Below are 26,033 nucleotides of genomic sequence, written 5' to 3' on the forward strand. Positions count from 1 at the left end.
TATACGGTGATGGAAGGAGAACTGACTCTGGGTGGTGAACAAACAATGGGATTTATAGATGATGTATTGCAGAATTGTACACCTGAAATCTATGTAACTTTACTAACAATTGTCACCCCAATACACTTTAATTAAAAAAAAAAGAATTATGTGTCCTTTTTCATGCCCATACCATGCTGTTTTCATTACTGTAGCCTTGTAGTGTAGCTTGATATCAGGTAACATGATATCTCCAGCTTGGTTCTTTGTTCAGAGTGCTGTGGTTATTCATGGTCTTTTGTGGTCCCATATAAATTTTAAGATTATTTATTCTAGTCCTTGAAAAATGCAAAGTTAATATTTAGAAATCAGTTGAATTTTTATACACCAATACTGAACCATCAGAAAGAGAAATAAAGAAAACAATCTCATTTATAATATCATCAAAAAAATTCCTCGGAATAAATTTGACCAAGGAGAGAATAGACCTATACACAGAAAAGTACATGACACTGAAAAGAAATTGAAGATACAATAAATGGAAACTTATATTGTGGTATCGGAGATGAGAAATTAACATCGTTAAAATGTCTAAACTACCCAAAGCAATCTATTGACTTAATGCAATCCTATCAAAACACCAAAAATCATCCAAGTACATTTGGAGACGTAATTGGCTTTACTAAGTGATTTGTGAATAAAGCATTATCCCTTCCAGCAAGCAGAAGGGAACAGCCAAGGTTGTACCAAATAGAAGGTTTTCAATGAAGAAGGGTGGGGCGAGGACCTATTAACAAAAGAAAAGATTCAGTTTAGACCAGGGTTTTTTTGGGAGCAGGAAGGGAACTGCAAGGTTTTTTATCCTTCAGATTCCTTCTTCCTTCCATGGGGGATTGAGAATTCCTACGTGACCAGTGCTTTCACAGAAAATTCCAGACTTGTTTATTAAGATTACATTTCTAATAGAGGTTGAAACTGCCATTAGGTCCCATATTAAATCTAAGTTTGACCTCATGGGTTTTTACCACCAGTGATGCCATTTTGGGCCTGTGATTTTCTCTTTAACTGTAGTATGGACACTTTAACAATATCAATTCTTCCAAAAATTGAGCAGAGAACATCTTTCCATATTTGAGTCTCCTTTAAAATGCATCCATTGCTGAGCCATACAAAAATTAAGAATACATATTGCATGAATATGTATATATATATACATTTATAGATAATTATGTATATAAATTATATAACTATTTATAATTTATATATATAATCAATACATAATTAATTACTTTGTTGTGTGATTGTACATAATATAATCTCCTGGATCTTATTTACGCATTTCTGATGGTGATATGGGATAATGAAGCTAATTCAGGTGGATGCTGTTAGAAAAAATAAAATGTTTGGAAATAGTTGATGAGTCTAAGAACTCTTTCACAGGTAAGGAGTGTAGGTACACATACATATATGTACATTTTTACCAGACTCTAATTCAGGTAAATATACACACACACCATCACACACACACACACACACACACACACACACACACACACACAACCGCATCACACAGACTCATTAATATCACTTTCATGTGAAAGGAAACTGGAAAGAAATTTGGAGAGAATAGAATTTAAAGAATGAATGGTTAAATTAACATGAAACTAGAAGAATTATAACTTTATGCCTATGGATTTAATGTAGAATGTTTGACCTTAATTTTAGTAATGAATACATTTCCTTTCTGTATGCACAAAGGCCTGAGTCAGAACCACAATATATTATGCAATGGAGAATTCATTAGAGCGTTTAAGGGAACAAATTCCCCAAATTGACTTATCTCAATGCTGTCGGCTGACAAATAATATTGAGTCGGCAGTTCATCCTCTAAAAGGTTTTATTTGGGAAAAAGAAAGAACAAGGAAAAAGATGGCTGCCACCCTGCACCTGCACCTGGAGACCCAGTGAGGCCCGTGTTCTAAAACGGTAGATAGATATCTGTACATATGTATAAGGGGGACAGGAACCACAGAGTTTTTTTGAAAAGGAAGTTAGGACCATAGAGTTTTACTACGTGGGCTCATAAACTTCCGCGAACTTATCTCCCCATTTAGACCTCGCAGCCTGATCAGTTTCCTTAAAATGCCAGTTCTCTTTGCAAAAGGAAGAATTAATGCAGACCCATATGACGGATGAAATTCTTAAAGAAAGGATGATAGCATGAATTTGTGATTGTGAGAGAGACGTGGCATCACTGTGCTTCACGCAGTGACAGGGAAGAAATGAACCATGAGAAGCAGTTACACCCGAGGATAACTGTGCCGAGTATTGGGGGGCCCACAGCCGTGAGGTAGAAGGGACATTGTGTGTTTCCTTGGGCTGCGGCAGAATGATTCCCACTGGCCCATGTGGGAATCAAACCGGCAGCCTTCGGAGTTAGGAGCATGGAGCTCTAACCACCTGAGCCACTGGGCCAGCCCTGGATTAATGTCCTTTTAAAACAGGGAGATCAAGCACATGAAGAAATAAAACCCAAATTCACTTGACTTCTAACCCGGTCTCCTGGGATCAGAGATTCATTAGGAAAAATTTCCTTTCTGTTTAGTCCAGAGGCCCCGGGGGAAATTGGATGCTTAGCAGTGGGAATAAGAAGAGGGAACTGTGCCCGATGAGCAGATCCACAGAGCGCGGTAACGCTCCTCTGTGCGGTCCCTCAGCTTGTACCACGTGGGTGGACAGGACCTGGGTGTTGCGTTTGACTCCTGAGCTGGCTGTGAACTGATGCTTCACTCCTTCCTGCTGTCTCGTGTGGGGACAGAGCTTCAGTCTCCATCATGAACCTTCCAGGGAGTAATTCTGACTTCCACACAGAGTCCTCCCTCTCAGGGACCCATCCAGGTGAGTCTGAGAGCCCAGCAGGTACTGAAGGAAAGGGTCAGAGAGGTCAGAAGCTGAGAACACTCACCTGAGTCACTGCGACCCTAATCAGCCCAGCCAGGAGACTAGAGATCTCCGTGTCTGTGTTCTTGGTTAAGTAATTGATTTTTAATTAATTCATTTAATATTCTAATAGGATGCTTAAATCTGCAATATAGGAGCCATAGTTGACAACTGAGGGATGGGCATGGATGTACCGTTAGGTGACCCTGTAGAATGAGTGAGATGCATAAAATGGTTGCAGTACAATGAAAATATATCTGAGGAGTTTCACTGTTCGGGGAGTAGGAAAATGGAGTGTTAGGTGGGGAGCCCAGTGCAGTGAAGTGAAATTTCTAAGATGGGGTGTATTTGAGCATGTGTTGTATTCACTGGTAAGATGCAGGCCAGTGGAGGTAGGAACTCCCTTGCCACCCACGTTTGTGAGACGTACATTGCAGTATCTTCTCTCCTGCTGGGTATTCACATGAAGAAGTAATTTATTAAGTAGAAAGAAGAATACCAAATAATTTTACTTTGAATTATTTCATTCCTGGCGAGGCTGCCTATATTTCGGTTTGTTGCCTGTTCTCTTTCTCTGTTGGAACAGTTAATTAGGGATTCCTAGCCTACATTCAGCCTTTTCACCCTGGTGGTCATTGTCTTCTATATTTTTAATGAGAAATTCTGTCATGCACTGGGGAGTATAAATTGAGGACTGATCAACTTCTGGGCAAAGAGGACACAGTGCTGAGAACAAAAGAGTTTAGTGATGGAGAAATGAAGGTCACCCTTGTACCTTAAATCTTAATGCTACAAAAGCATTGTAGTCAGACCACATTACATTTATGCAATGAGGACTTCAGTGTATCAGCTAATGGGGTGGAATATCTCCAACTTGATTTAAAATTTCTTTTCTACTTCATGTGGGTTTTCAAACACAATGCTCTTAACCAGGGAAGCTAATGAACCAATGGAGAGGCTTCAACTCCGTCCCCTCTTCAAATTACATTGAATAAATGTCTGTATTAGATTCTATTGCTGCTGTAAAATATTCCCGCATGAGTTGATTAAAACAAACAGACATATGCTCTCACAGTTCTGGATGTGAGAAGCCCGAAATGAGTGTCATGGGCTAATATCAGATGTCTGCAGAGCTGGGTTCCTTCTAGAGGCTCAGGTGAAATGCTGTTTCCCTTCCTATTTCAGTCTGTATTCTGGCCACCTGCCTTTCCTGGCTCATGGCCATTCCTCCGCCTTCAAAGCCAGCAGTTTAGCTTCTTCATCTTGTCTCTCGCTTCTACATAGAGGACCATTGTGGTTACGTTCCTGCCACCTGGATGACACTGGGTCATCTTCTTAATGTCAGCCGGTTAGCAAGCCTGTCCCATCTCCTACCCTAATCCTCCCTTGCTATAAAAATATCAAATGCAAAGGCACTGGGGTGTGGGCATATTTTGGAGGCCCTTATTCTGCTCACTACAAAGTCTCTTAAAAGTGTATTATTGGGGTGGCCGCTTAGCTCAGTTAGTTAGAGCATGGTGCTAATAACCCCAAGATGTCCGGTTTGATCCCCGCTGTGCCCTCCTCACTAAAATAAAACCAAAGTGCATTATTATGTGTCACTCAGGGGCCCTTACGTAAGAGAAATGAGCACAGAATTTATTGCAGTTTCTGGAATGCGTAAGCACACTAATTGCTTTAACAATTCTTGCAAAGAAATATTTGATTCAGAAAACCTGAACCTGCCTGCCCCTGACGCTGACACAGGACCTCACCTTGCTCCTCAGAGCGTGGTCCACAGACCAGGAGCTGCAGCATCAACACCCCCTGGGAGCTCGTTAGAAATGCAAACTCTCTGAGCCCCCAGGACCTGCTGACTCAGATTCTGCGTCTGGTAGGATGCTGTTGACCGTAGGTACTTACAGGTTGAAGTGCTGGTCTTGACTAGGTTTGCTCACCTTCTCACTGTTGACTTGGAGCTGAATAATGGTTGGGTGTGGGTGCTTTCCTGTGGATTGTAGGCGTTATCAGGATTCCTTCAGGCAATGTCAGGTACCCCAGGCACAAAATCCTTCTGGGTGAGAAACAATGCTGGGAAGCAGCCTGAAAATACATAATCAAGGTCCATCAGATACTCCAATATTCACTTTGGACAGGTCACTAAAGGCCTTCTGCTCCACGCCAGGCCCTTTGCACTGGCTATTTTTTCTTCCAGATACATACGTGCCCACTTTTCCTTGCTTTCCCTACCTTACTTCACTGAGGTCTCTGTTCATATGTCACCATGTTTGCAGGACTTGACTAAATGCCCATGAAAAAGAGAACACACTAGTCACTATATTTTAAAACTTGCTTTTCCTTTCTTGATATGATCTGTCACCATCTGAAACTCTATATATTTTTATTATTAGCCTGCGTATTTTTTCTCCTTCATTGACTTGTATGAACTACTGGTTTTCAGAACTCTAATAGTCACACTAGATAGTAGTATTAGGTTGGTGTAAAAGTAATGGTGGTTTAAAAGGTTAAAATAATTGCAAAAACCACAATTACTTTGCATCAAGTCAATACCTAAAACATGGTGAGCACTCAATTTATATTCCTGAAATACATGAAGAATTTCTCATGAAAACTGAAGAATACATGATACCTTTGGAAGGAAGCAGATTGGGACAAAAATTCCTAATCTGAGATGGCACAGGAAACCCCTAAAAGGAACAAGATCCAAACAAAAATATTGAAGTTAATTACTAGGTTGCAAAATATAAATTGTAGCATTAGAGCATCTGAGTAAAGTCTATTTGTATGAAAATTACTCATGTGATTTTCCTGTCTTGGAAGTCATTTCTTCCTCATGGAACCAGAGAATCTTACAAGAGTTTCAGAATTTGTTCTCCTGGGACTTTCAGTGGAGCCAGACCTGCAGCCCCTCCTCTTTGGGCTTTTCCTCTCCATGTACCTGATCACTGTGTTTGGAAACCTGCTCATCATCCTGGCCGTCAGCTCAGACTCCCACCTGCACACGCCCATGTACTTCTTCCTCTCCAACCTGTCCTTTGTGGACATCTGTTTCACCTCCACCACTGTCCCTAACACGCTGGTGAACATCCAGACGCAGAGCAAAGTCATAACCTATGAAGGCTGCATCACACAGATGTACTTTTTCCTACTCTTTGTAATGTTGGATAACTTCCTCCTGACCGTGATGGCCTATGACCGCTTTGTGGCCATCTGTCACCCCCTGCACTACACGGTCATCATGCACCCCCGGATCTGTGGACTGCTGCTTCTTGTTTCCTGGATTACGTGTGTCCTTAATTCCTTATTACAAAGCTTAATGGTGCTGAGGCTGTCCTTCTGTGCAGACTTGCAAATCCCCCACTTTTTTTGTGAACTCAATCAGATGATCCAACTTGCCTGTTCTGACACCTTTGTTAATAACCTAGTGATCTATTTTTCAACTGTGCTACTGGGTGGTGGTCCCGTGGCTGGAATTCTTTACTCTTACTCCAAGATCATTTCCTGCATACGTGCAATGTCGTCGGCTCAGGGGAAGTATAAGGCATTTTCTACCTGTGCGTCTCACCTCTCGGTCGTCTCCTTATTTTATTTAACAAGCCTAGGAGTGTACCTCAGCTCTCCTGCTACCCACAATGCACAGTCTAGTGCTACAGCCTCGGTCCTGTACACAGTGGTCACCCCCATGCTGAACCCTTTCATCTACAGTCTCAGGAATAAAGACATAAAGGGGGCTCTGAAAAGGTCCTTTGGGATGACAGCATAAAAGGGACGGTCGTCCTGACTGAAAAAGTGCCCTTGGTTTCATGGCTCCAAGTCTAAAACCAGACATTGTGATTCTTTGATCAGATTATGTTTGTGGAATTTCCTTCTTTTATTTATACTCTGGAATTTCCATTTGTTTCAGGTCAACATCTGTCCATAATTTTTAAAAAAAATTTGCTTTTTCTGTTACATTTGACATTCAATATTATTTTATATGAGTTTCAGGTGTGCACTATCGTGGTTAGACATTTATATAATTTATGTGGTGATTCCCCCATTAGTCTGTACCTCCTGGCACTATATACAGTTGCTGCAATGTTATTTACTATATTCTGTATGCTGTGCTTTACATCCCTGGGACTATTTTGTAACTACCAATTTGTATTTCTTTATCACTTCACTGTTTTACCCAGCCCCTTAACCCGCACTTCTCTGGCAACCATCAATTTGTTCTCTGTAAATAAGCGTCTGTTTCTGTTTTATTTATTTTGGTCTTTATATTCCACATATAAGTGAGATCCTTTGATATTTGCTTTCTCTGTCTGACTGGTTTTACTTAGCATAATACCCTCCAGATCTACCTATGTTGTCACTATTGGTTAGATTTCACTCTTTTTTATGACCACGTAATAGTCCATTGTACATATGTACCACATTTTCTTTATCCAGTCGTCAACTGACGAGCACTTAGGTTGCTTACATATTTGGCTCTTGTAAACAGTGTTGCAGTGAATATAGGGTATATGTATCTTTCCTAATTAGCGTTTTGGATTTCTTTGGAGAATTACTCAGAGGTGGAATTGCTGGCTCATACAGTAGTCCTATTTTTAATTTTTTCAGGAAACTTTATACTGTGTTCCATAGTGGCTGCACCAATTTGCAATCCCACCAACAGTGCACAAGGGTTCCCTTTTCTCCACATCCTAGACCAACACTTGTTGCTCATCGATTTACAACAGCCATGCTACTTGTGAGTTGATATCTCATTGTGGTTTTAATGTGATGATTAGCGACCTTGACCATCTTTTTATATACCTATTGATATGGCCATTGATATGTCCTCTTTGGAGAAATGTCTATTCAGGTCCTGTGTCCTTTTTCAAATGGGATTTTTTGTTTTTTTTTGAGGTTGAGTTATATGAGTTCTTTATAAATTTGGTGTATAACCCTTATCCGAAGCATCACTGGCAAATGTCTTCTCCTGTTCATTAGGTTGTCTTTTCATTTTGTTGATGGTTTTCATTGCTGGGCAAAAATTTTTTAGTTGGATGTAGTTCCATTTGTTTATTTTTTGTTTTCTTTCCCTTGCCCAAGGAGATATATCAGAAAACAAATGTTACTAAGAGCAATGTCAGAGAATTTACTTTGTTTTCTAGGAGTTTTATGGTTCCAAGTCTTACATTTAAGTCTTTCATCCATTTTGAGTTTATTCTTGTATATGGTGTAAGAAGGTGTTCCAGTTTCATATTTTTGTATGTATATGTCTGGTTTTCTCAACACCATTTATCTAAGAGACTGTCTTTACCTCACTGTATATTCTTGCCTCATTGTCATAGCCAAAGGACCATGTAAGTGTGGGTTTATTTCTGAGCTCTTTATTCTATTCCATTGAATTAAGTGTCTGTTTTTATGCCCGTACCATGCCATTTCATTTCTGTAGCCTTGTAGTATAGCTTGATATCAGGTAACATGATATCTCCAACTTGGTTCTTTCTCAAGAGTGCTGTGGTTATTCATGGTCTTTTGTGAATCAATTTTAAGATGATTTGTTCTAGTCCTGAGAAACATGCATAGTTAATATTTAGAAATCAGTTGAATTTGTATACACTAATACCGAACTATCAGAATAAAGAAAACAATCTCACTTATAATTGCATCAAAAAGATTCCTAGGAATAAATTGGACCAAGGAGAGAATAGACCTATACTCAGAAAAGTACATGATACTGAAGAAAGAAATTGAAGAAGATACAATAAATGAAAGCCTATATTGTGGTATCAGACAGGAAAAATTAACATCGTTAAAATGTCCATACTGATGAGGCAGAAAAGGGTTAATAAAAGTGAACCTTAAGGGGCACTGCCCAGGCCTGCATCCCCGCCCCAGGAACTGCCCAGACTCATCCCCTAGAAGTAAATCTAAGATGTTTAAACCCTCCTAAAAAGAGGAGATAAGACCCAACTGGTTTTAACTGGTTCTTCACACATGCGCAGACGGCCAAAACCTGCCCGTTAGTTGAATTCTAGCCTAATTATAATGCAATTAGAATGGAATGAACGTTAAGGCTTACCGTCCCCCCCCCACACCACCCCCCACCCCCCGTGTGTTTTTCTGTATGCATTCTGGGAAAGAGCATGTGCAGAAAGAAACTAGTGATATAACCGACATATGTCAATCAAATGACCTCAGTCTATAGGTCACATCTCCTGCCATAAGGAAATTTACCTACACTTTGCTATATAAGAAAAAGCTAACCTGAAGGTAGGTGCAGTCCTCTGCCCTGGCAATATCTAGGCCACCTTCCTTCATCTTGAATAAACTTATTTCCTTGCTCTCCTCATTTAGGGCTGAATCTGTGAATTCTTTTCACCTTTTGCAAACAACCAGGGGTTAATTTTAATGACACAACATATACTACCCAACGCAATCTGTTGACCTAATGCAATTCCCAACAAAACACCCAAAATCAACCAAGTACGTTTGGAGATGTAATTGGCTTATTTATTAAGTGATTTGTGAATGAGGCAGCATCCCTTCCAGCAACCAGAAGGGAACAGCCAGTGGTTGCACAAAATGGAAAGCTTTCACAGGAGGAAGGGTGGGGTGAGGAGCTATTAACAAAGGAAAAGAAAAGATAAATTTTAGACCTGGGTTTTTTGGGGGCGAGGAAGGGAACAGCGAGGTTTATTATCCTACGGATTCCCTCTTCCTTCCGTGGGGGATGGAGAGGGACCCTGTGACCAGTGCTTTCACAGAAAATTGCAGACTGGTTGATTAAGATTACATTTCTAACAGAGGTTGAAACTGCCGAGAGGTCCCATATTAAATCTAAGTTTGGCCTCATGAACTTTTAGCACGATTTTGAACTTTTAGATGCGATTTTGGGCTTGTGATTTTCTCTTTAACTGTAGTATGGACATTTTAACAATATTGATTCTTCTAATTTGAGCACAGAATATCTTTCCAAATTTGAGTCTCCTTTAAAATACATCCATTGCTGAATTAAATGAGCCATACAAAAGTTACTATACATATTGCATGAGTATATATATATATATATATATGTATATATATACATATATATGTATATATATATAAATTATATAAATATATGTAATTAATATATATATGTAATCAATATATAATTAATTGCTTTTTTATTTGATTGTAAAAAATGTAAGCACCCTTATTTCTGCATTTCTGATGGTGATATGGGATGATGAACCTAGACCAGGTGGATGCTGTTAGAATAAATAAACTGTTTGGAAATAGTCGGTGAGTCTAAGAACTCTTTCACAGGTAAGGAGTGTATGTACACGTACATATATGTACATTTTTGCCTGACTCTATTTCAGGTAAACACACACACACACTCACACACACACACACACACACACAGTAACACAGACTCATTAATGTCATCTTTCATGTGAAAGGAAACTGGAAAGAAATTTGGAGAGAATAGAATTTAAAAGAATGAGTGGTTAAATTAACATGAAACTAGGAGAATTAGAACTTTTAGGCGCATGGAGTTAAAGAAGAATGGTTGACCTGAATGTCAGTACTGAATACATTTCCTATCTTAATGCACAAAGGCTTCAAAGTCAGAACCACATTTCCTTTATGCAATGGAGACTTCCTTACAGCAGCTCAGGGAACAAATGCCCCAAACTGACTTCAGATGTCTTCTTCCGCTTAAGGTGGGATTTCCATACAAATGCACTTAATCAAGGGAGGCAAATAGAATAAACCGAGAGGCTAAAATTTACTCTCCTATCAAAAAAAAATTATTCAATAAATGTGTTAAGTTCCTGTCATAACAAATTACAACAGTAGGAGCATAAAAGAAACAAATTCATATAGTTACCGGTTCAGATTTCAGAACCCTGAAACAAATCTCCATGGACTAAAATCAAGATGTCTGCCACCTGCTTCGTTCTGGAGGCTTTAGGAGAGAGTCCCTTTCCTCTCCTGTTCCACTTTCTCATGGCCACAGGCATTTCTTGCCTCATGGCCCTCTCTCCATCTCTAAAGCAGCTTGGAGCATCTTCCAATCTCCCTCTGATTCCGACTATTCCTCCTTTTCTTCCACATTCTAGGACTGCGGTCGTTACATTAGTCTCACCTGCATAATCTTCTTCCTATCTTAAAGCCTGCTGATTGCAACCATATTCCAAGGGCTACCCTAGTCCTCCCCTTACTGTAAGAAATAGTATATTCACAGTTTCCAGGGACTAGGAGGTGGACATCTTTTGGAGGCCATTATTCTGCCTACAAAGTCTTTTTCAGAACTGTGTTATTTAGTGGCATTCAAGGGCTCCCGTGTAAACGAAACAACACAGAATTTATCATAAGCTCTGAAATGAGTGAATACAGTCATGCACCGCATAATCACACTTAGGTCCAGGAGGGAACCTCATATACAATGATGCTCCATGTGATTATAATGTTGCTAAAAACTTCCTATCGCCTAGTGGCATCGTAGCCATGGTAACAGTAATGCAACACATTGCACGAATACTTCCCATCCTGTTACAGTTGCGGACAGTACTCAGTATAGTAACATGCTGAACAGGTGTGTGGACTAGGAGCTGCAGGGGAACAGAATTTGTCAATTTGGCATAAGGATTATTTTAGGCTGGTTAATTTTAAGAATCAGCAGGAAAAATTTCCATTCAGTCCAGACCAGTGTCCCACAGGGAAATCGGGTGCCCAGAGGTGGCAGTCACAACGGAAGCAGTGCCTAATGAGCAGATAAAGGGAGCTGAAAGTATCTCCACTGCAACATATGCAAGCCTGGGCTTTCCAAGACATGTTTGTTGCTTTTGGATTCCTAAGCCTGGTGGGGACCATTGCTTCACTCCTTCCTGCTGTCTTGTCTAAGGACAGAGCTTCAATTGCCATGATCAACCTCCTAGGGAGTAATTCTGACTTCCACACGGAGTCCTCCCTCTCAGAGACCCCATCCAGGTGAGTCAGAGCCCAGCAGAGATGTCAGGAAAGGGTCAGAGAGGATGGAAGCTGAGAACATTCACCTGAGGTCACCTAAGAGCCTAACCAGCTTAGCTCAGAGTTCAGAGATGACCATCTTTGCTTGCTAGGCAGACTAATTAAATTTTTTTTACAGTTTCTTTTCAAGAAATTTTTATTAAATTTATTGGGGTGACATTGGTTAGTAAAATCACGTAGGTTTCAAGTGTACAATTTTATAATACATCATGTATTTATTGCATTATATGTTTATTACCAAAACTCAATTCTCCTTCCATCACCACATATTTGACAGATAAACTATTGTCTCTGTCTATGAGTTTTTGTCTCTTTGTTTCTATTGTTCGTTTATTGCTCTCAGTTTTTATATCCCACATAGGAGTGCAATCATATGGTTCTCAATTTTTTCTGTCTGGCTTATTTCACTTAGCAGGATAATCTCAAGATCCATTCATGTTGTCCCAAATGGCAGTATTTCATCTTTTCTTATGGCCGAATAATATTCCATTGTGTGTATGTACCACAGCTTTTTTATTCTATCATCTATCAAAGGACACTTTGGTTGTTTTCATGTCTTGGCCACTGTGAATAATGCTGCAATGAACATAGGGGTACATATGCCTTTATAGATAAATGTTTTCAGATTTTTTGGGGTAGATACCCACTAATTAATTTTTTAATACGTTAAATTGAAGTTTTTTCCACTGACTCTCCTGTTTGGCATTCGAATCCTTTATATATGTACAGATGTGTTTGGGGAATTGTATGAGAGGTTATAAATTTTGTGTAGTCAATTCTATCACTCTGTCATATTGTGTCTTCCCCCCATTACTTTTAAATGTAAAAACTTATACATCCTCTCCCATCTTGTGAAAAGCACTTTTTTGCATTCATTAATGATTGCCTCTATCTTTCCCTAAGCATATTTGAATCCATTTATGTAGTTGCGGGTAGAAATTATAACAGTAGATACTGCTTTCTCCACTGCTTTTCAAAAGTATATTTCTATGTGTTTCATTCCAGGTCTTTGCCCATTTATATGAATTAGAGACCCATATTGATGTGATTAAATTATTGTATTTGAAGGATTAGTCTTACATTTTTATTCAGTTTTACTACATAGAGTTACTGGAATCCACTGTTTTGAACCTGATTTTATTTTCCCAACCATTCTTTTAATTTTATGAGATTTCCATTTGTCAACATTTTTTCCATATAAATGCATACCTTTGTGAAACCACATAAGTGAACAAAATAAGGGTGGTCCTTGCTATTTGATCTCACATTATAATGAAATGGTTGTGGTATGATGTCATGTCCTCGGGGATAAATGTATGAAGAAAGGGGATTTATCAATAGTTGTGGCCTTAGCTGGAGCTCATAGAACATGTCTGGGGAGGACTTTGCATGTTGGACAGTAAACGGAACCAAGATGAGCGTACCCATCAGATGTGACACAAAAGAGGTCAAAACTCAAAGGCCAAGAAGAGCAAAGGAAAGAATTCCACAAAAAAAGTGAGAGAAGGGCCAGCCTGACCCACTACTGGGCCACATAAAAACAAGGATGATCAAATAAACACGGATAGGACAGGAATAAGAGTTAGCTCAGGGGCTGAGGTGGACGCGTAACGAGGCCAGAGGAGAAGGAAGGTCCCATCGGTGTGTGGTCCCTTGATTCCTGGGTAACTTGAACACCCACGCTGGCTGCCTCTTTTCTCCATCTGGCTCTCTGCTGGGCTCATCATCTTATTGCTTTTCCCTCATCGGCAGCAACTGACCGTTTTAAACTAATCTTGCATTTATGGCAGTGGATTCCTGGTTTTTTTTGAGTGTGTCCCAAAGTAAGATATTCCTTATACATTGCGATCCAGCATGCCTGCACACAAAACAGCAATACACACACACACACACACACACACACGCCTGAACAAAGAGAACCATGAGATGATTATTTATGTACCCTCACTATGCATATACAAATATGTTCTTTTGTGACTTACTAATTATACTCTATTTCATTCTTACAGGCCATCGTCTGACACCTTAATGTGTCCAGACCTCAGATTATGGAAAACATTCCTCTAGCGTGTCCTCCCTACTTAGGTTAGTATTTTCTCCTTCTCTTTTCCCTCTTATCATCGGCAATTGTTGTGAGAATATGTTCTCTCCATCATGGAATAGATACTTATTCAGCTGCTGTTCCCAACTGAACCAAGTCTGGTGGGGGAGGCACTCACTGTCTGGCAGGGAAAAAAAGACATTGAATTAAATAAAAATTATATCATGGGAACCCTAACACCTAAATTAAGTGCATGAGAATGTGCATTATCCCAGGAAAACCTTGATAATGTTAAGGAAAAAAAAAGGTTCATGAAGGAGAGGATCCGTCATTTTGAGAAAGGAGATGGGGTAAAAAATTCCAGAAAGACCAGTGGGGAGACTGCAAGCAGAGGAAAGTTGGGTGTGTAAAGGCTCTGAGCCTCATGCTGTGGTGTCAGGTGAAGCTGGGAGTCAAGTTCAACGTTAAGGAGATCAGTGTGAGCGAGGGCAGGGCCCTGTGACGGTGAAGCTGGCACGAAGGTCACAGAGACTTGAGCCTCCTGTTTGGAGCTACAGAATTTTGGCTTCTATCTCCATTGGAGAGTCAGTAGGGGGGATACAAATCAGGGAGTTCGATGATCAGCTTCGTAATGTCCTGAGATGTCCATGGGTCAATGCGAATATCTGGCTAGAGGGGTTCCAGCCTGTGCTAGATGGGAGATGACTAGGAACTGAAACGGGGCTGTGGAATTGGGACCAAGAGGTAAGGAAGCAATGGAGACATTTCACCTCATCATCAGAGATAGCCGTTCAGTTTCCAACAGGAGGGACTGGGCTGAGCCTCTTACACACACTGCTCAGATCTGTCGCCACCCTGATGGACACCACTGTCTGCACTGCTTGGGTGACCATTTTAGCATTTGCAATGTTCCGCTTGTCTCTCCAGGTTCAAAATGCTAAGATGGGGTAGATCCCAGACTGAAAACCCGGTTTTTCACTTGTTTGTTGAGATCTAGCTGTCTTTTATTAAGCCAGACATTAAAGAAATGTGCAGAAATGTCACACTTTTGGATCCAACAACCCAGCGTGGTCTTGGCTGAGGTTGCTGCTTCAGACTTGACTGTGGGACCATGAGGACCATGTGACCTTGGAGGGCTTCGCAGTGGCTGCCTGTGGCTTCCTGAGCTTTCGTCTGCAGAGGCTGCGGTGGGGTGATGTGCATGTAAGCCACGTCGTTGACGACCACATTCCAAGGGTTTTGGCCCCTGTGTTATTTTTGATTGCCAGTAAGTCATGTTCTAATTTCAATGTGTTTATAGTTTTTGAGACTATAATTACCTTTGCCACCATGCACTTACATAGGCAGCACTGTACAAACAGCTCGGGGAGGTTTGTACCTCGGTAAGGTTTGTACAAACAGCTCGGGGAGGTTTCATAGCCGTGGCATATCAGTGTCTCACAGCTGTGTTCGTATCGATGTGTGGCGGTGTCTTGCTGAGTGGCGTTCATTATTACCGTTGTGTGTTTTTGTGTGCTGTCGTGAGAATCTCTGAGCTTGAATTAGAGCAATGAACAAACATTACATTTGTTGTTAAATTTGGCAAAAGTGGAGGTGAAATCAGGGACACATTAGTCCAAGTTTATGGGGATAATGCTATTGTAGGGACAGAGTCCCAGAGAGCAGTTCCAGGCTCTCGGCCTCACGTGGAAAGGTGCTGGCTCGGTTATTAGATGGCCATTAGCTGTAACTAGTTGGCCATCAGCTGCAACCGGTTAACCATTAGCCACTAATATAACTACTGTGGCTACGCTAGGGGGTTGTTTGGTTGGCAGAGAAGACGGCGGATTGCAGATCATATAGATCCTGCTTCCTGTGTCTCCAACCCAGCCGCCAGCAAGAACATAGTGGTATGAGCCCCCATCCATGGCTCCGTTGGTGTTCCTTTTGGGACTCACCATATCCTGAGTTCTTGTGCGGACAGTGGGACCAGAGTCCCTGCATGACAGCCATGAAGAAAACGGCAGTGTACAAATGGATTAAATGTTTTTCCGAGGGGAGAGAACGCGTCACTGATGAAAAGAAGTCAGGGCGGCCAGTAATGAGCAGAACTGACAAGAAAACATTGCAAAAATTTGTCAAAATGTGCATCAGAATGGTCGGCTGACTGTGAGAAGCGTAGCAGACCAAGTAAACATTGATAGAGAAACAGTTAGGAAAATCTTAATTGAAAATCTTGGCATGAGAAAGGTGTGTACAAAAATGGTTCCGAAGGAGCTCACTGATGAACAAAAGCAAAGGAGAGTCAAAGTTTGCTAAGACCTTTTGGAGAGGCAAGAAGATGTTATCACTGGTGATGAAACATGGGTGTACCAATATGAACCTGAAACAAAGCGTCAAAGTGCACAAAAAAGTCAGACAATTCTCCATGACCAAAAAAGTTCCATCAGTCCAAGTCAAGAGTCAAAACAATGTTGCTAACCTTTTTTGATATCAGAGGGATTATTCATTTGGAATTGGTACCAACTGGAGAAACAGTTTTAGAAGTTTACTATTTGGAAGTGCTGAAAAGGCTGCGTGAAAAAGTTATACGACCTGAACTTTTCACCAACAATTCATGGCTCTTACATCACGACAATGCACCAGCTCACACGGCACTGTCTGTGAGGGAGTTTTTAGCCAGTAAACAAATCACTGTATTGGAACACCCTCCCTACTGTCCTGATCTGGCCCCCAATGACTTCTTTCTTCACCCAAAGATGAAAGAAATATTTAAAGGAAGACATTTTGATGACATTTAGGACATCAAGCGTAATATGATGCAGCTCTGATGGCCTTTCCATAAAGAGTTCTAAAACTGCTTTGAAGGGTGGACTAGATGCTGGTGTCAGTGCATAGCCTCTCAGGGGAGTACTTCAAAGGTGACCACAGTGACATTCAACAATGAGGTATGTAGCACTTTTTCTAGGATGAGTTCACAAACGTAATTGTCAGACCTCATATAAAATAGGTGTGGGAAACAACAGTCTACTAAACCAGACCTGTATAATTGGTTGAAATTCTTTTTTTTTTAAGTGAAAGTTTATTGGGGTGACAATTGTTAGTTAAGTTACATAGATTTCAGGTGTACAATTCTGTAATACATTATCTATATCTCAAATTGTGTGTTCACCACCCAGCGTCAGTTCTCTTTCCATCAAATATATTAGACCCCGGTTACCCTCTTCTAGAAGCCTCCCTCCCCCCTTACCCTATGGTAACTCCTAAATTATTGTTTATGTCTATGAGTTTTTGATCCTTCATTTGCTTGTCTTGTTCTTTTGTTGTTTTCAGTTTTATATACCACATATCAGTGAAATCATTGGTTCTCTACTTTTGAAATTCTTGAAGAAAGGATGATAGCGTTACTTAAGAATTGTGAGAGAGACTTGCATCCAATGCTTCACCCAGGAGACAGGGAAGAAGCTCACCATGAGAAGCAGTAATTTCTGGGGATAATTGTGCTAAGTACTGGGGGGGCCCATAGCCTTGAGGTATGTGTTATGCAAAAATATATTTCTAGAAATTATAATATGTGTTCATAAATGTATAAAGTCTCATGTAACAGACAATTCACAATTGCTTGTTTCTTATTTTTCACTAGAAAGTAAGGTTTTTAAAGGTTAAGAATTCTAATATATGTATGAGTAATTAAAATTGAATGAATTTATAAAAATAATTTTATTTTAAAAATATTTCATTAAAAATTTTATTTAAATAATTAAAAAACATATTTTCTGTTTACACCTGAAGCTGAATAATATTTAATATCAACTATAATTTAATATATATATAGTCATGCAATGTGGAGTACAGCATAGGGAATAGAGTCAACGAAATTGTAACAGCTACATACGATGTCAGAGGGGTAGTAGATTGGGGAAGGGGGTTATCACTTTGGAGGGGTGTAAATGCCTCACCGTTACATACTTTGGTACACCTGAAACTAATAAAAAGAGAATGAAGGGAATAATCTTTTCATCCATGGGCAACTTCACTTCCTTGAGACTCTTCAGTTTTCTCAGTTGTGAAATGTGTATGCTAATAGTACCTTTTCCATAGATATTGGAGAAGATTGAATGAGAAAATCACTAAAAATACCCTAACGGTATCTGACATACATTATGTTCCAATAAGTGCTGGCAATTATTATTCTGCTCAGGAGATGAGCAAGAATACATAGGTGGTAATCAGCTTGCTTCCCAGAAATTAGTGCAGGAATTTGCTAGCATATCAACTGGCCCTGGTAGGAGACTATGAAAACAAACCAAATCGCTTACTCCTGAGTCCGTAGAATTTTCTTTTCAGAGACGCAGTTACATGTGCAGGTTGGCACCAAGCAGTAGAATAGAAAGAACAGACCTGGAAGACACACCTGATTACAATGAAGGTGCGTGTGCTATGTGGCCAGAGCACTGCAGGGCCACCATCTTCACTGGTGTGACACCTGTCCACCAGGAGTCTGTGAGCTTAGGAGAGTATGAACGTTTATGTAAAGTGCCTCACATATAGTCAGGCACAAAGAAATGGTTCTGAGATCATTAGGAGCAGGTTTTACAAAAATAACCCATATAAGGAATTACTTGGAAAGCAACCTCCTGCTGTGTTCTAGATTCAAAGCCCAGAGAACGCATTCTGCTGGACATTGTTCTCTGCAGTCCTGGACTGAGCTCCCTGTTTGGTCATCAGGAGACCCTGCAAACCTTTAATTTTGTGTGAAACATTGTTAGGCTTATTGTACTATGCTTGCAAAAGCAGAATTTGGGGACACATTGAAACAAAACAAAAAGATACCGTGTCATCAAACCCTCCGTTTACCTGAAAGCTAAATTACCCAGAAGAACCTTTTCTGAAAATTCTAGTGTTTCTGGTTTTATTGAAATTTATTGAACTTGAGGCTTGAACAATAACATTACTGTATGCGGCTGGAGCACAAGCCATTTTTTAAAAACATTATTAATGTTTTAAGCTACTTTTTTATAAAAACATTGAAGCCGCATAAACTGGTATTTGAATAATCAAGACAGCTTTATTCATTTGGCCCAAACAATGCATACCGAGGGATGTGTCAAAAAAATGTGCATATTTTAAAAGATGTTATCTACATATTACTTTTTGAAGTTGAATTGAATTACAGTAGCAACATGTAGTATGACATTCGCTCAAAAGATGGCGTTAATCAAATGAATACTAGCGTCATTCATTGTATTACTATTTTAGTACAGTTTTTTCCTTTCTTAACGTGTGTCCATTTTTTTTGGCACCCTCTGTATGTCCACAAACTGGTGAGTAGATAAACGAAATGTGATATGTCGAATACTATTTAGCAATAAACAATAAAAAGGAACAAACTACAAAAAAAATAAGAGGAAAAAAACCAACACTGAAGCCCAGAGGATATGCCAGTGGCATAACATATTTTTCAACTTTTTATAATGACATATTTTAAACATAGAGGAAAACTGAAAGACTAGTACAGTGATCACCTACATGTTCATCACCTTCATTTGCCACATAACATTTGCATTATTTCCTTTCTCTGCATTACATTTCTGCTAGGAGGCATTTGAAAGCACAAAGTAGGACACTTCGTTGAAATACTACGCATGCATTGTTTCATGTCAACTTTCCTCTGTCAGCACTATTGGAGGTGGGAACATCGGCAAGAACTTCCTGCTATTTAATATTTAATTCACATTCAAATTTCCCCTGGGGAAAGTTTTGAGACAAAGTTCTGTCCCCGCGTTGGTAAAATTTCTTATTATGGAAAAGCAATTATCACAAAGGATCTAAACCGACACGTGACTTGTGAAAAGTACTGAAGAAATACATGGATTTACTGCCCTCAAGTCTGCGTGCGGCTCTCCGTGTCTTCCTGCATCATCAGCGAGAGGGCCGTTTGGGACTCAATAGGCAGATTGGGTGCGAGCCAGCAAACAGGGAGTAACAGTCAGACTTGAGTGATATGTGCCTCACGTTCCTTTGCATGGCACTTAGTAAACGGTGATTTAAAACACAGCCCCCGTTTTCACAACAGTCAATGTGGAGCTGCCTGGAGAGCAAGAATGTTCCTGAAATAGTGATAAAGTTGGAGGAGAGGGCTCAGTGAGGTAGGGTTAGGGTGGTGGAGAAACAGCCCAGCAACACCTGGGGATTTTGAAAGACATTAAGGCAAAGCGTCCAATAGAACTTTCTGTGAGGGACATATTTTATGTCTGCACTGTCTAATGTGGTAGCGGCTATATTGAGGCTGGTATGACTGGGGAACTGAATTTTAAATTTAATTTTAATTACAATTTTTAATAGTCACACGTACCTAGGGGCTACTGTGTTGTATAGCACAGCTCTTAGCTCCCAAGACAAATGTCCCTCAGGCCATTGATAGTCAAGAGGATTACAGCACGACTCACAGTGTTCACCAGACCAGCAGTAAAAACGGGGGACCATAAGGCCAAATGCGGTTCACCTTCTATCCATCCCTGAGACCATTTTTCTAATGCAAGTTGTGTTTTAAAGATGTGCCTCTTCTATACTAATGCTCGTAGACAAAATTATGAAAGCTGTTTTAAGGAAATAGTGTAAAGATGAAAAATTTATCTTTGGGGAGAATTTCTTTCCTAAATGACTATGTCTTCAGTAGGCTGGTACCTTGTATGTTGAATTAAAAAAAACAATTCTAGATTTATTATATTTTAAGGCATCTAATATTTGTATTGTGTAATTCTAATAAATATGGTCCAGGCACAGGATACTTGCAGATTCAGGGACTGATGTCCTTTTAAATTCAGGGAGATCATGAACATAGTGAAATAAAAATTAAATTAAAAACAGAATTCTAACCCAGTCTCCTGGGATCAGAGATTCATTAGGAAAAATTTCTGTTTAGTCCAGAGGCCCCTGGGGGAAATCGGAATCTTAGCAGTTGGAATAAGAAGAGGGAAGTTTGCCTGATGAGCAGATACACGGAGTGCTGTAACGCCTCCTTTGTTGGTCCCTCAGCTTGTACCACGTTGGTGGACAAGACCTTGGTGTTGCGTTTGACTCCTGAGCTGGCTGTGAACTGATGCTTCACTCCTTCCTGCTGTCTCATGTGGGGACAGAGCTTCAGTCTCCATCATGAACCTTCCAGGGAGTAATTCTGACTTCCACACAGAGTACTGCCTCTCAGAGACCCCATCCAGGTGAGTCTGAGAGCCCAGCAGGTACTGAAGGAAAGGGTCAGAGAGGTCAGAAACTGAGAACACTCACCTGAGTCACTGCTACCCTAACAGCCCAGCCAGGAGACTAGAGATCTCCGTGTCAGTGTTCTTGGGTTATTAATTGATTTATAACTAATTCATTTGATACGTTAATAAGGATGCTTGAATCTTCCATAAAAGGACCATAGTTAACAATTAAGTGATGGATATGGATGTACTGTTAGGTGACCTGTAAAATGAGTGAGATGCATAAAATGGTTGCAGTATCTGAGGATTTTTCCTGTTCAGGGAGTAGGAAAATAGTGTTAAGTGCGGAGGCCGGTGCACTGAAGTGAAATTTCTAAAATGGGGTGTATTTGAGCATGTTTTCTTTTCAATGGAAAGTTCCAGGTCATTGTAGGTAGGAGCTACCTTGCAACACACAGTTGTGAGACATACATTAAGTAACTTCTCTCATGCTGGGTATTTACATGGAAAAAGTATTTCATATGTCTAAAGAGGAATACTAAATTGTTTTCGTTGCATTACTGCATTCCTGGCAAGGCTACATATATTTTGGTTTGTTACTTGTTTACTTTTATTTTGGAACAATTAGTAGGGATTTCCACCCCACACTCAGAGTTTTTCCCCATGTGGTCATTGTCTTCTATATTTTTAATGAAATTCTGTCATATACTTGGAGAATATAAATTGAGGATTGACCAAATTTTAGGGAAAGAGGACACAGTGCTGAGAACAAAACACTTCGCTGATGGAGAAATAAATGTTCCCCATTTGTACCTTAAATCTTAATGCCACAAAGGCATCTCGCACCACGTTTACATTTATGCAATGAGGACTTCAGTGCACCTGCTAATGGGGTGCGATGTCTCCAGTTTGATTTAAAGGTTTTTCCACTTCATGTGGGTTTTCAAAGTAAAATGCCCTCATCCAGGGGAAGCTAATGAATGAATGAATGGTGAGGCTTCAACACAGTTGCCTAGGCAAATTTTATTGAATAAATGTCTCTATCAGAGTCTTTCACTGCTGTAAAATATTCCTGTCCTAGTTGATTAAAATGAACAAGTATATGCTCTCACAGTTCTGGATGTGAGAAGCCCGAAATGAGTGTCATGGACTAATATCAAGATGTCTGCAGAGCTGGGTTCCTTCTAGAGGTTCAGGTGAAATGCTGTTTCCCTTCCTATTTCAGTCTGTGTTCTGGCCACCTGCCTTTCCTGGCTCATGGCCATTCCTCCACCTTCAAAGCCAACAGTTAGCTTCTTCATCTTGTCTCTCGCTTCTACATAGAGGACCTTTGTGGTTACGTTCCTGCCACCTGGATGACACTGGGTCATCTTCTTAACGTCAGCCGGTTAGCAAGCCTGTCCCATCTCCTACCCTAATCCCCCCTTGCTATAAAAGTGCCAAATGCAAAGGCACTGGAGATAGAGTGTGGACATATTTTGGAGGCCTTTATTCTGCTCACTACAAAGTCTCTTAAAAGTGTAGTATTATACATTCAGGGGCCCTTATATAAGATAAATGAACGCATTTTTTATCATAGTTTCTGGAATGAGTGACTATACAATTGCTTTAAATATTAATATATGCAGAGAAATATTTGATTCAGAAAACCTGAACCTGCCTGCCCCTGATGGTGACACAGGACCTCACCTTGCTCCTCAGAGCCTGGGCCACAGACCAGGAGCTGCAGCATCAACACCCCCTGGGAGCTCGTTAGAAATGCAGACTCTCTGAGCCCCCAGGACCTGCTGACTCACATTCTGCGTCTGGTAGGATGCTGTTGATCGTAGGTACATACAGGTTGAAGTGCTGGTCTTGACTAGGTTTGCTCACCTTCTCTCTGTTGACTTGGAGGCTGAATAATGGTTGGGTGTGGGTGCTTTCCTGTGGATTGTAGATGTTATCAGGATTCCTTCAGGCAATGCCAGATACCCCAGGCACAAAATCATTTCTGGATGAGAAACACTGCCGAGAAGCAGCCAAAAATAATTATAATCAAGGTCCATCAGATACTCCAATATTCACTTGGGACTGATCACTAAAGCCTTTCTGTTCCACTCCAGGGCCTCTGTACTGTCCATTCCTCCTTCCAAGTACACACTGCCCACATTTCCTTGCCTATCCCTCACTTTCTTCACTGAGGTCTCTGTTCAAATGTCACCTTGTTTACTGGACTTTACTAAATGATCTTGAAAAATAAAAAACTAGTCACTGTCTTGTTTTACTCTTCCTTTCCTTTTCTTCACATGATCTGTCACCACATGAAATGTTATATATTTTTATTTTAGCTTACATATTGTTTCTCCTTCATTGACTTGTATAAACTTCTGTTTCTCAGCACTCTAGTACTCACAGGCTAGACAGTACCTAAAACATGGTGAGCACTCAATTTATATTCCTGAAATACATGAAGAATTTCTCATGAAAACTGTAGAATACATTACACTTTGGAAAGAAGCAGATTGGGGGAAAGATTCCTAATCTGTGATGGCACGGGAAACCCCTAGAGGGAACAAGATCCATACAAAAATATTGAAGTAATTATTTGGCTACAAAATATAAATCGTAGTATTAGAGAATCTGAGTAAAGTCTATTTGTATGAAAATTACTTGTGATATTTCTGTCTTGGAAGTCACGTCTTCCTCATGGACCCAGAGAATCTTACAAGAGTTTCAGAATTTGTTCTCCTGGGACTTTCAGAGGAGCAGCCCCTCCTCTTTGGGCTTTTCCTCTCCATGTACATGATCACTGTGTTTGGAAACCTGCTCATCGTCCTGGCCGTCAGCTCAGACTCCCACCTTCACACGCCCATGTACTTCTTCCTCTCCAACCTGTCCTTTGTGGACATCTGTTTCACCTCCACCACCATCCCCAAGATGCTGGTGAACATCCAGACACAGAGCAAAGTCATAACCTACGAAGGCTGCATCACGCAGATGTACTTTTTTATACTCTTTGCAGGGTTGGATACCTTCCTCCTGACCGTGATGGCCTATGACCGCTTTGTGGCCATCTGTCACCCCCTGCACTACACGGTCATCATGCACCCCCGGGTGTATGGACTGTTGGTTCTGGTGTCCTGGATCATGAGTGCCCTCAACGCCTTATTACAAAGCTTAATGGTGCTCAGACTTTCCTTCTGTGCAGACTTGCAAATCCCCCACTTTTTCTGTGAACTCAACCAGATGGTCCAACTTGCCTGTTCTGACACCTTTGTTAATAACCTGGTGATGTATTTTGTAACAGTGCTGGTAGGTGGTGGTCCCCTGACTGGGATCCTTTGCTCTTACTATAGGATCGTTTCCTGCATACGTGCGATGTCCTCTGCTCAGGGGAAGTATAAAGCATTTTCTACCTGTGCGTCTCACCTCTCGGTCGTCTCCTTATTTTATTTAACAAGCCTAGGAGTGTACCTCAGCTCTCCTGCTACCCACAATGCACGCTCTAGTGCTACAGCCTCGGTCCTGTACACAGTGGTCACCCCCATGCTGAACCCCTTCATCTACAGTCTCAGGAATAAAGACATAAAGGGGGCTCTGAAAAGGTCCTTTGGGATGACAGCATAAAAGGGACGGTCGTCCTGACTGAAAAAGTGCCCTTGATTTCATGGCTCCAAGTCTAAAACCAGACATTGTGATTCTTTGATCAGATTGTGTTTGTGGAATTGCCTTCTTTTATTTATATTCTGGAATTTCCATTTGTTTGAGTTCAACTTGTCTATATAATTTTTCAAAATTATTTCCTGTTTCCATTACAGTTGACATTCAATATTATTTTATATGAGTTTCAGGTGTGCACCATAGTGTTTAGACATTTATATAATTTATGTAGTGACCCCCCCATTAGTCTGTACCTCCTGGCACTATATACAGTTGCTGCAATATTATTTACTATATTCTGTATGCTGTGCTTTACATCCCTGTGACTATTTTGTAACTACCAAGTTGTATTTCTTAATCCCTTCTCTTTTTTTTACCCAGCCCCGGAACCCTCACCTCTCTGGCAACCATCAATTTGTTCTCTGTAAATATGAGTAGTTTCTGTTTTGTTTATTTTTGTGTTTACAGTCCACGTATAAGCGAGATCATATGGTATTTGTCTTTCTCTGTCTGATTGTTTTTACTTAGCATAATACCCGCCAGGTCCACTCATGTTGTCACTAGTATTTAGATTTCACTCTTTTTTATGACCATGTAATAATCCATTGTATATATGTACCACCTCTTCTTTATCCAGTTGTCAATTGACGAGCACTTAGGTTGCTTACATATTTGGCTCTTGTAAATAGTGTTGCAGTGAACATAGGGGTTCACATATCTTTCCTAATTAGTGTTTTGGATTTCTTTGGATAATTACTCAGAAGTGGAATTGCTGTGTTCCATATTGGCTGCACCAATTTCAATCCCACTGGCAGTGCATGAGAGTTCCTTTTTTATCCACGTCCTGACCGGCACTTGTTGCTTGTTGATTTACAACAGACATTGTGACACGTGTGAGTCGATATCTCATTGCGGTTTTAATTTAGCGATGATTAGTGACCTTGACCGTCTTCTTATATACCTACTCGATATCAGTATGTCCACTTTGGAGAAGTGTCTATTCAGGCCCTGTGCCCTTTTTAAAATGCGGATTGTTTGTTGTTTTGAGGTTAAGGTATTCTTTACAAATTTGAAATATAACCCTTATCCGATGTATCATTGGAGAATGTCTACTCCCAATCAGAAGGTTGTCTTTCTTTTTTTGATGGTTTTCATTGCTGTGCAAGAAGTTTTTAGTAGGATGTAGTTCCACTTGTTTATTTTTTGTTTTGTTTCCCTTGCCCAAGGAGGTATATATCAGAAACAAATGTTACTAAGAG

At 40.3% G+C, this 26,033-nt stretch overlaps 2 protein-coding genes across 2 annotated transcripts; both read left to right on the forward strand.

Moving 5' to 3' along the window:
- Positions 1-5,851: 5,851 nt before the first annotated feature.
- On the forward strand, positions 5,852-6,682 carry LOC117038478 (olfactory receptor 7A17-like). The gene is made up of 2 exons (XM_033135446.1): positions 5,852-6,199; positions 6,485-6,682. Exons 1-2 carry the CDS (start codon positions 5,852-5,854, stop codon positions 6,680-6,682), a joined length of 546 nt encoding a protein of 181 aa, XP_032991337.1.
- Positions 6,683-23,820: 17,138 nt separating this feature from the next.
- Positions 23,821-24,741, forward strand: LOC117038479 (olfactory receptor 7A17-like). Its single transcript, XM_033135447.1, has one exon. It carries the CDS (start codon positions 23,821-23,823, stop codon positions 24,739-24,741), a length of 921 nt encoding a protein of 306 aa, XP_032991338.1.
- Positions 24,742-26,033: the final 1,292 nt, after the last annotated feature.

The sequence above is a fragment of the Rhinolophus ferrumequinum genome, chromosome 18 (genome assembly GCF_004115265.2).
Source record: "Rhinolophus ferrumequinum isolate MPI-CBG mRhiFer1 chromosome 18, mRhiFer1_v1.p, whole genome shotgun sequence".
Taxonomy (NCBI): domain Eukaryota; kingdom Metazoa; phylum Chordata; class Mammalia; order Chiroptera; family Rhinolophidae; genus Rhinolophus; species Rhinolophus ferrumequinum.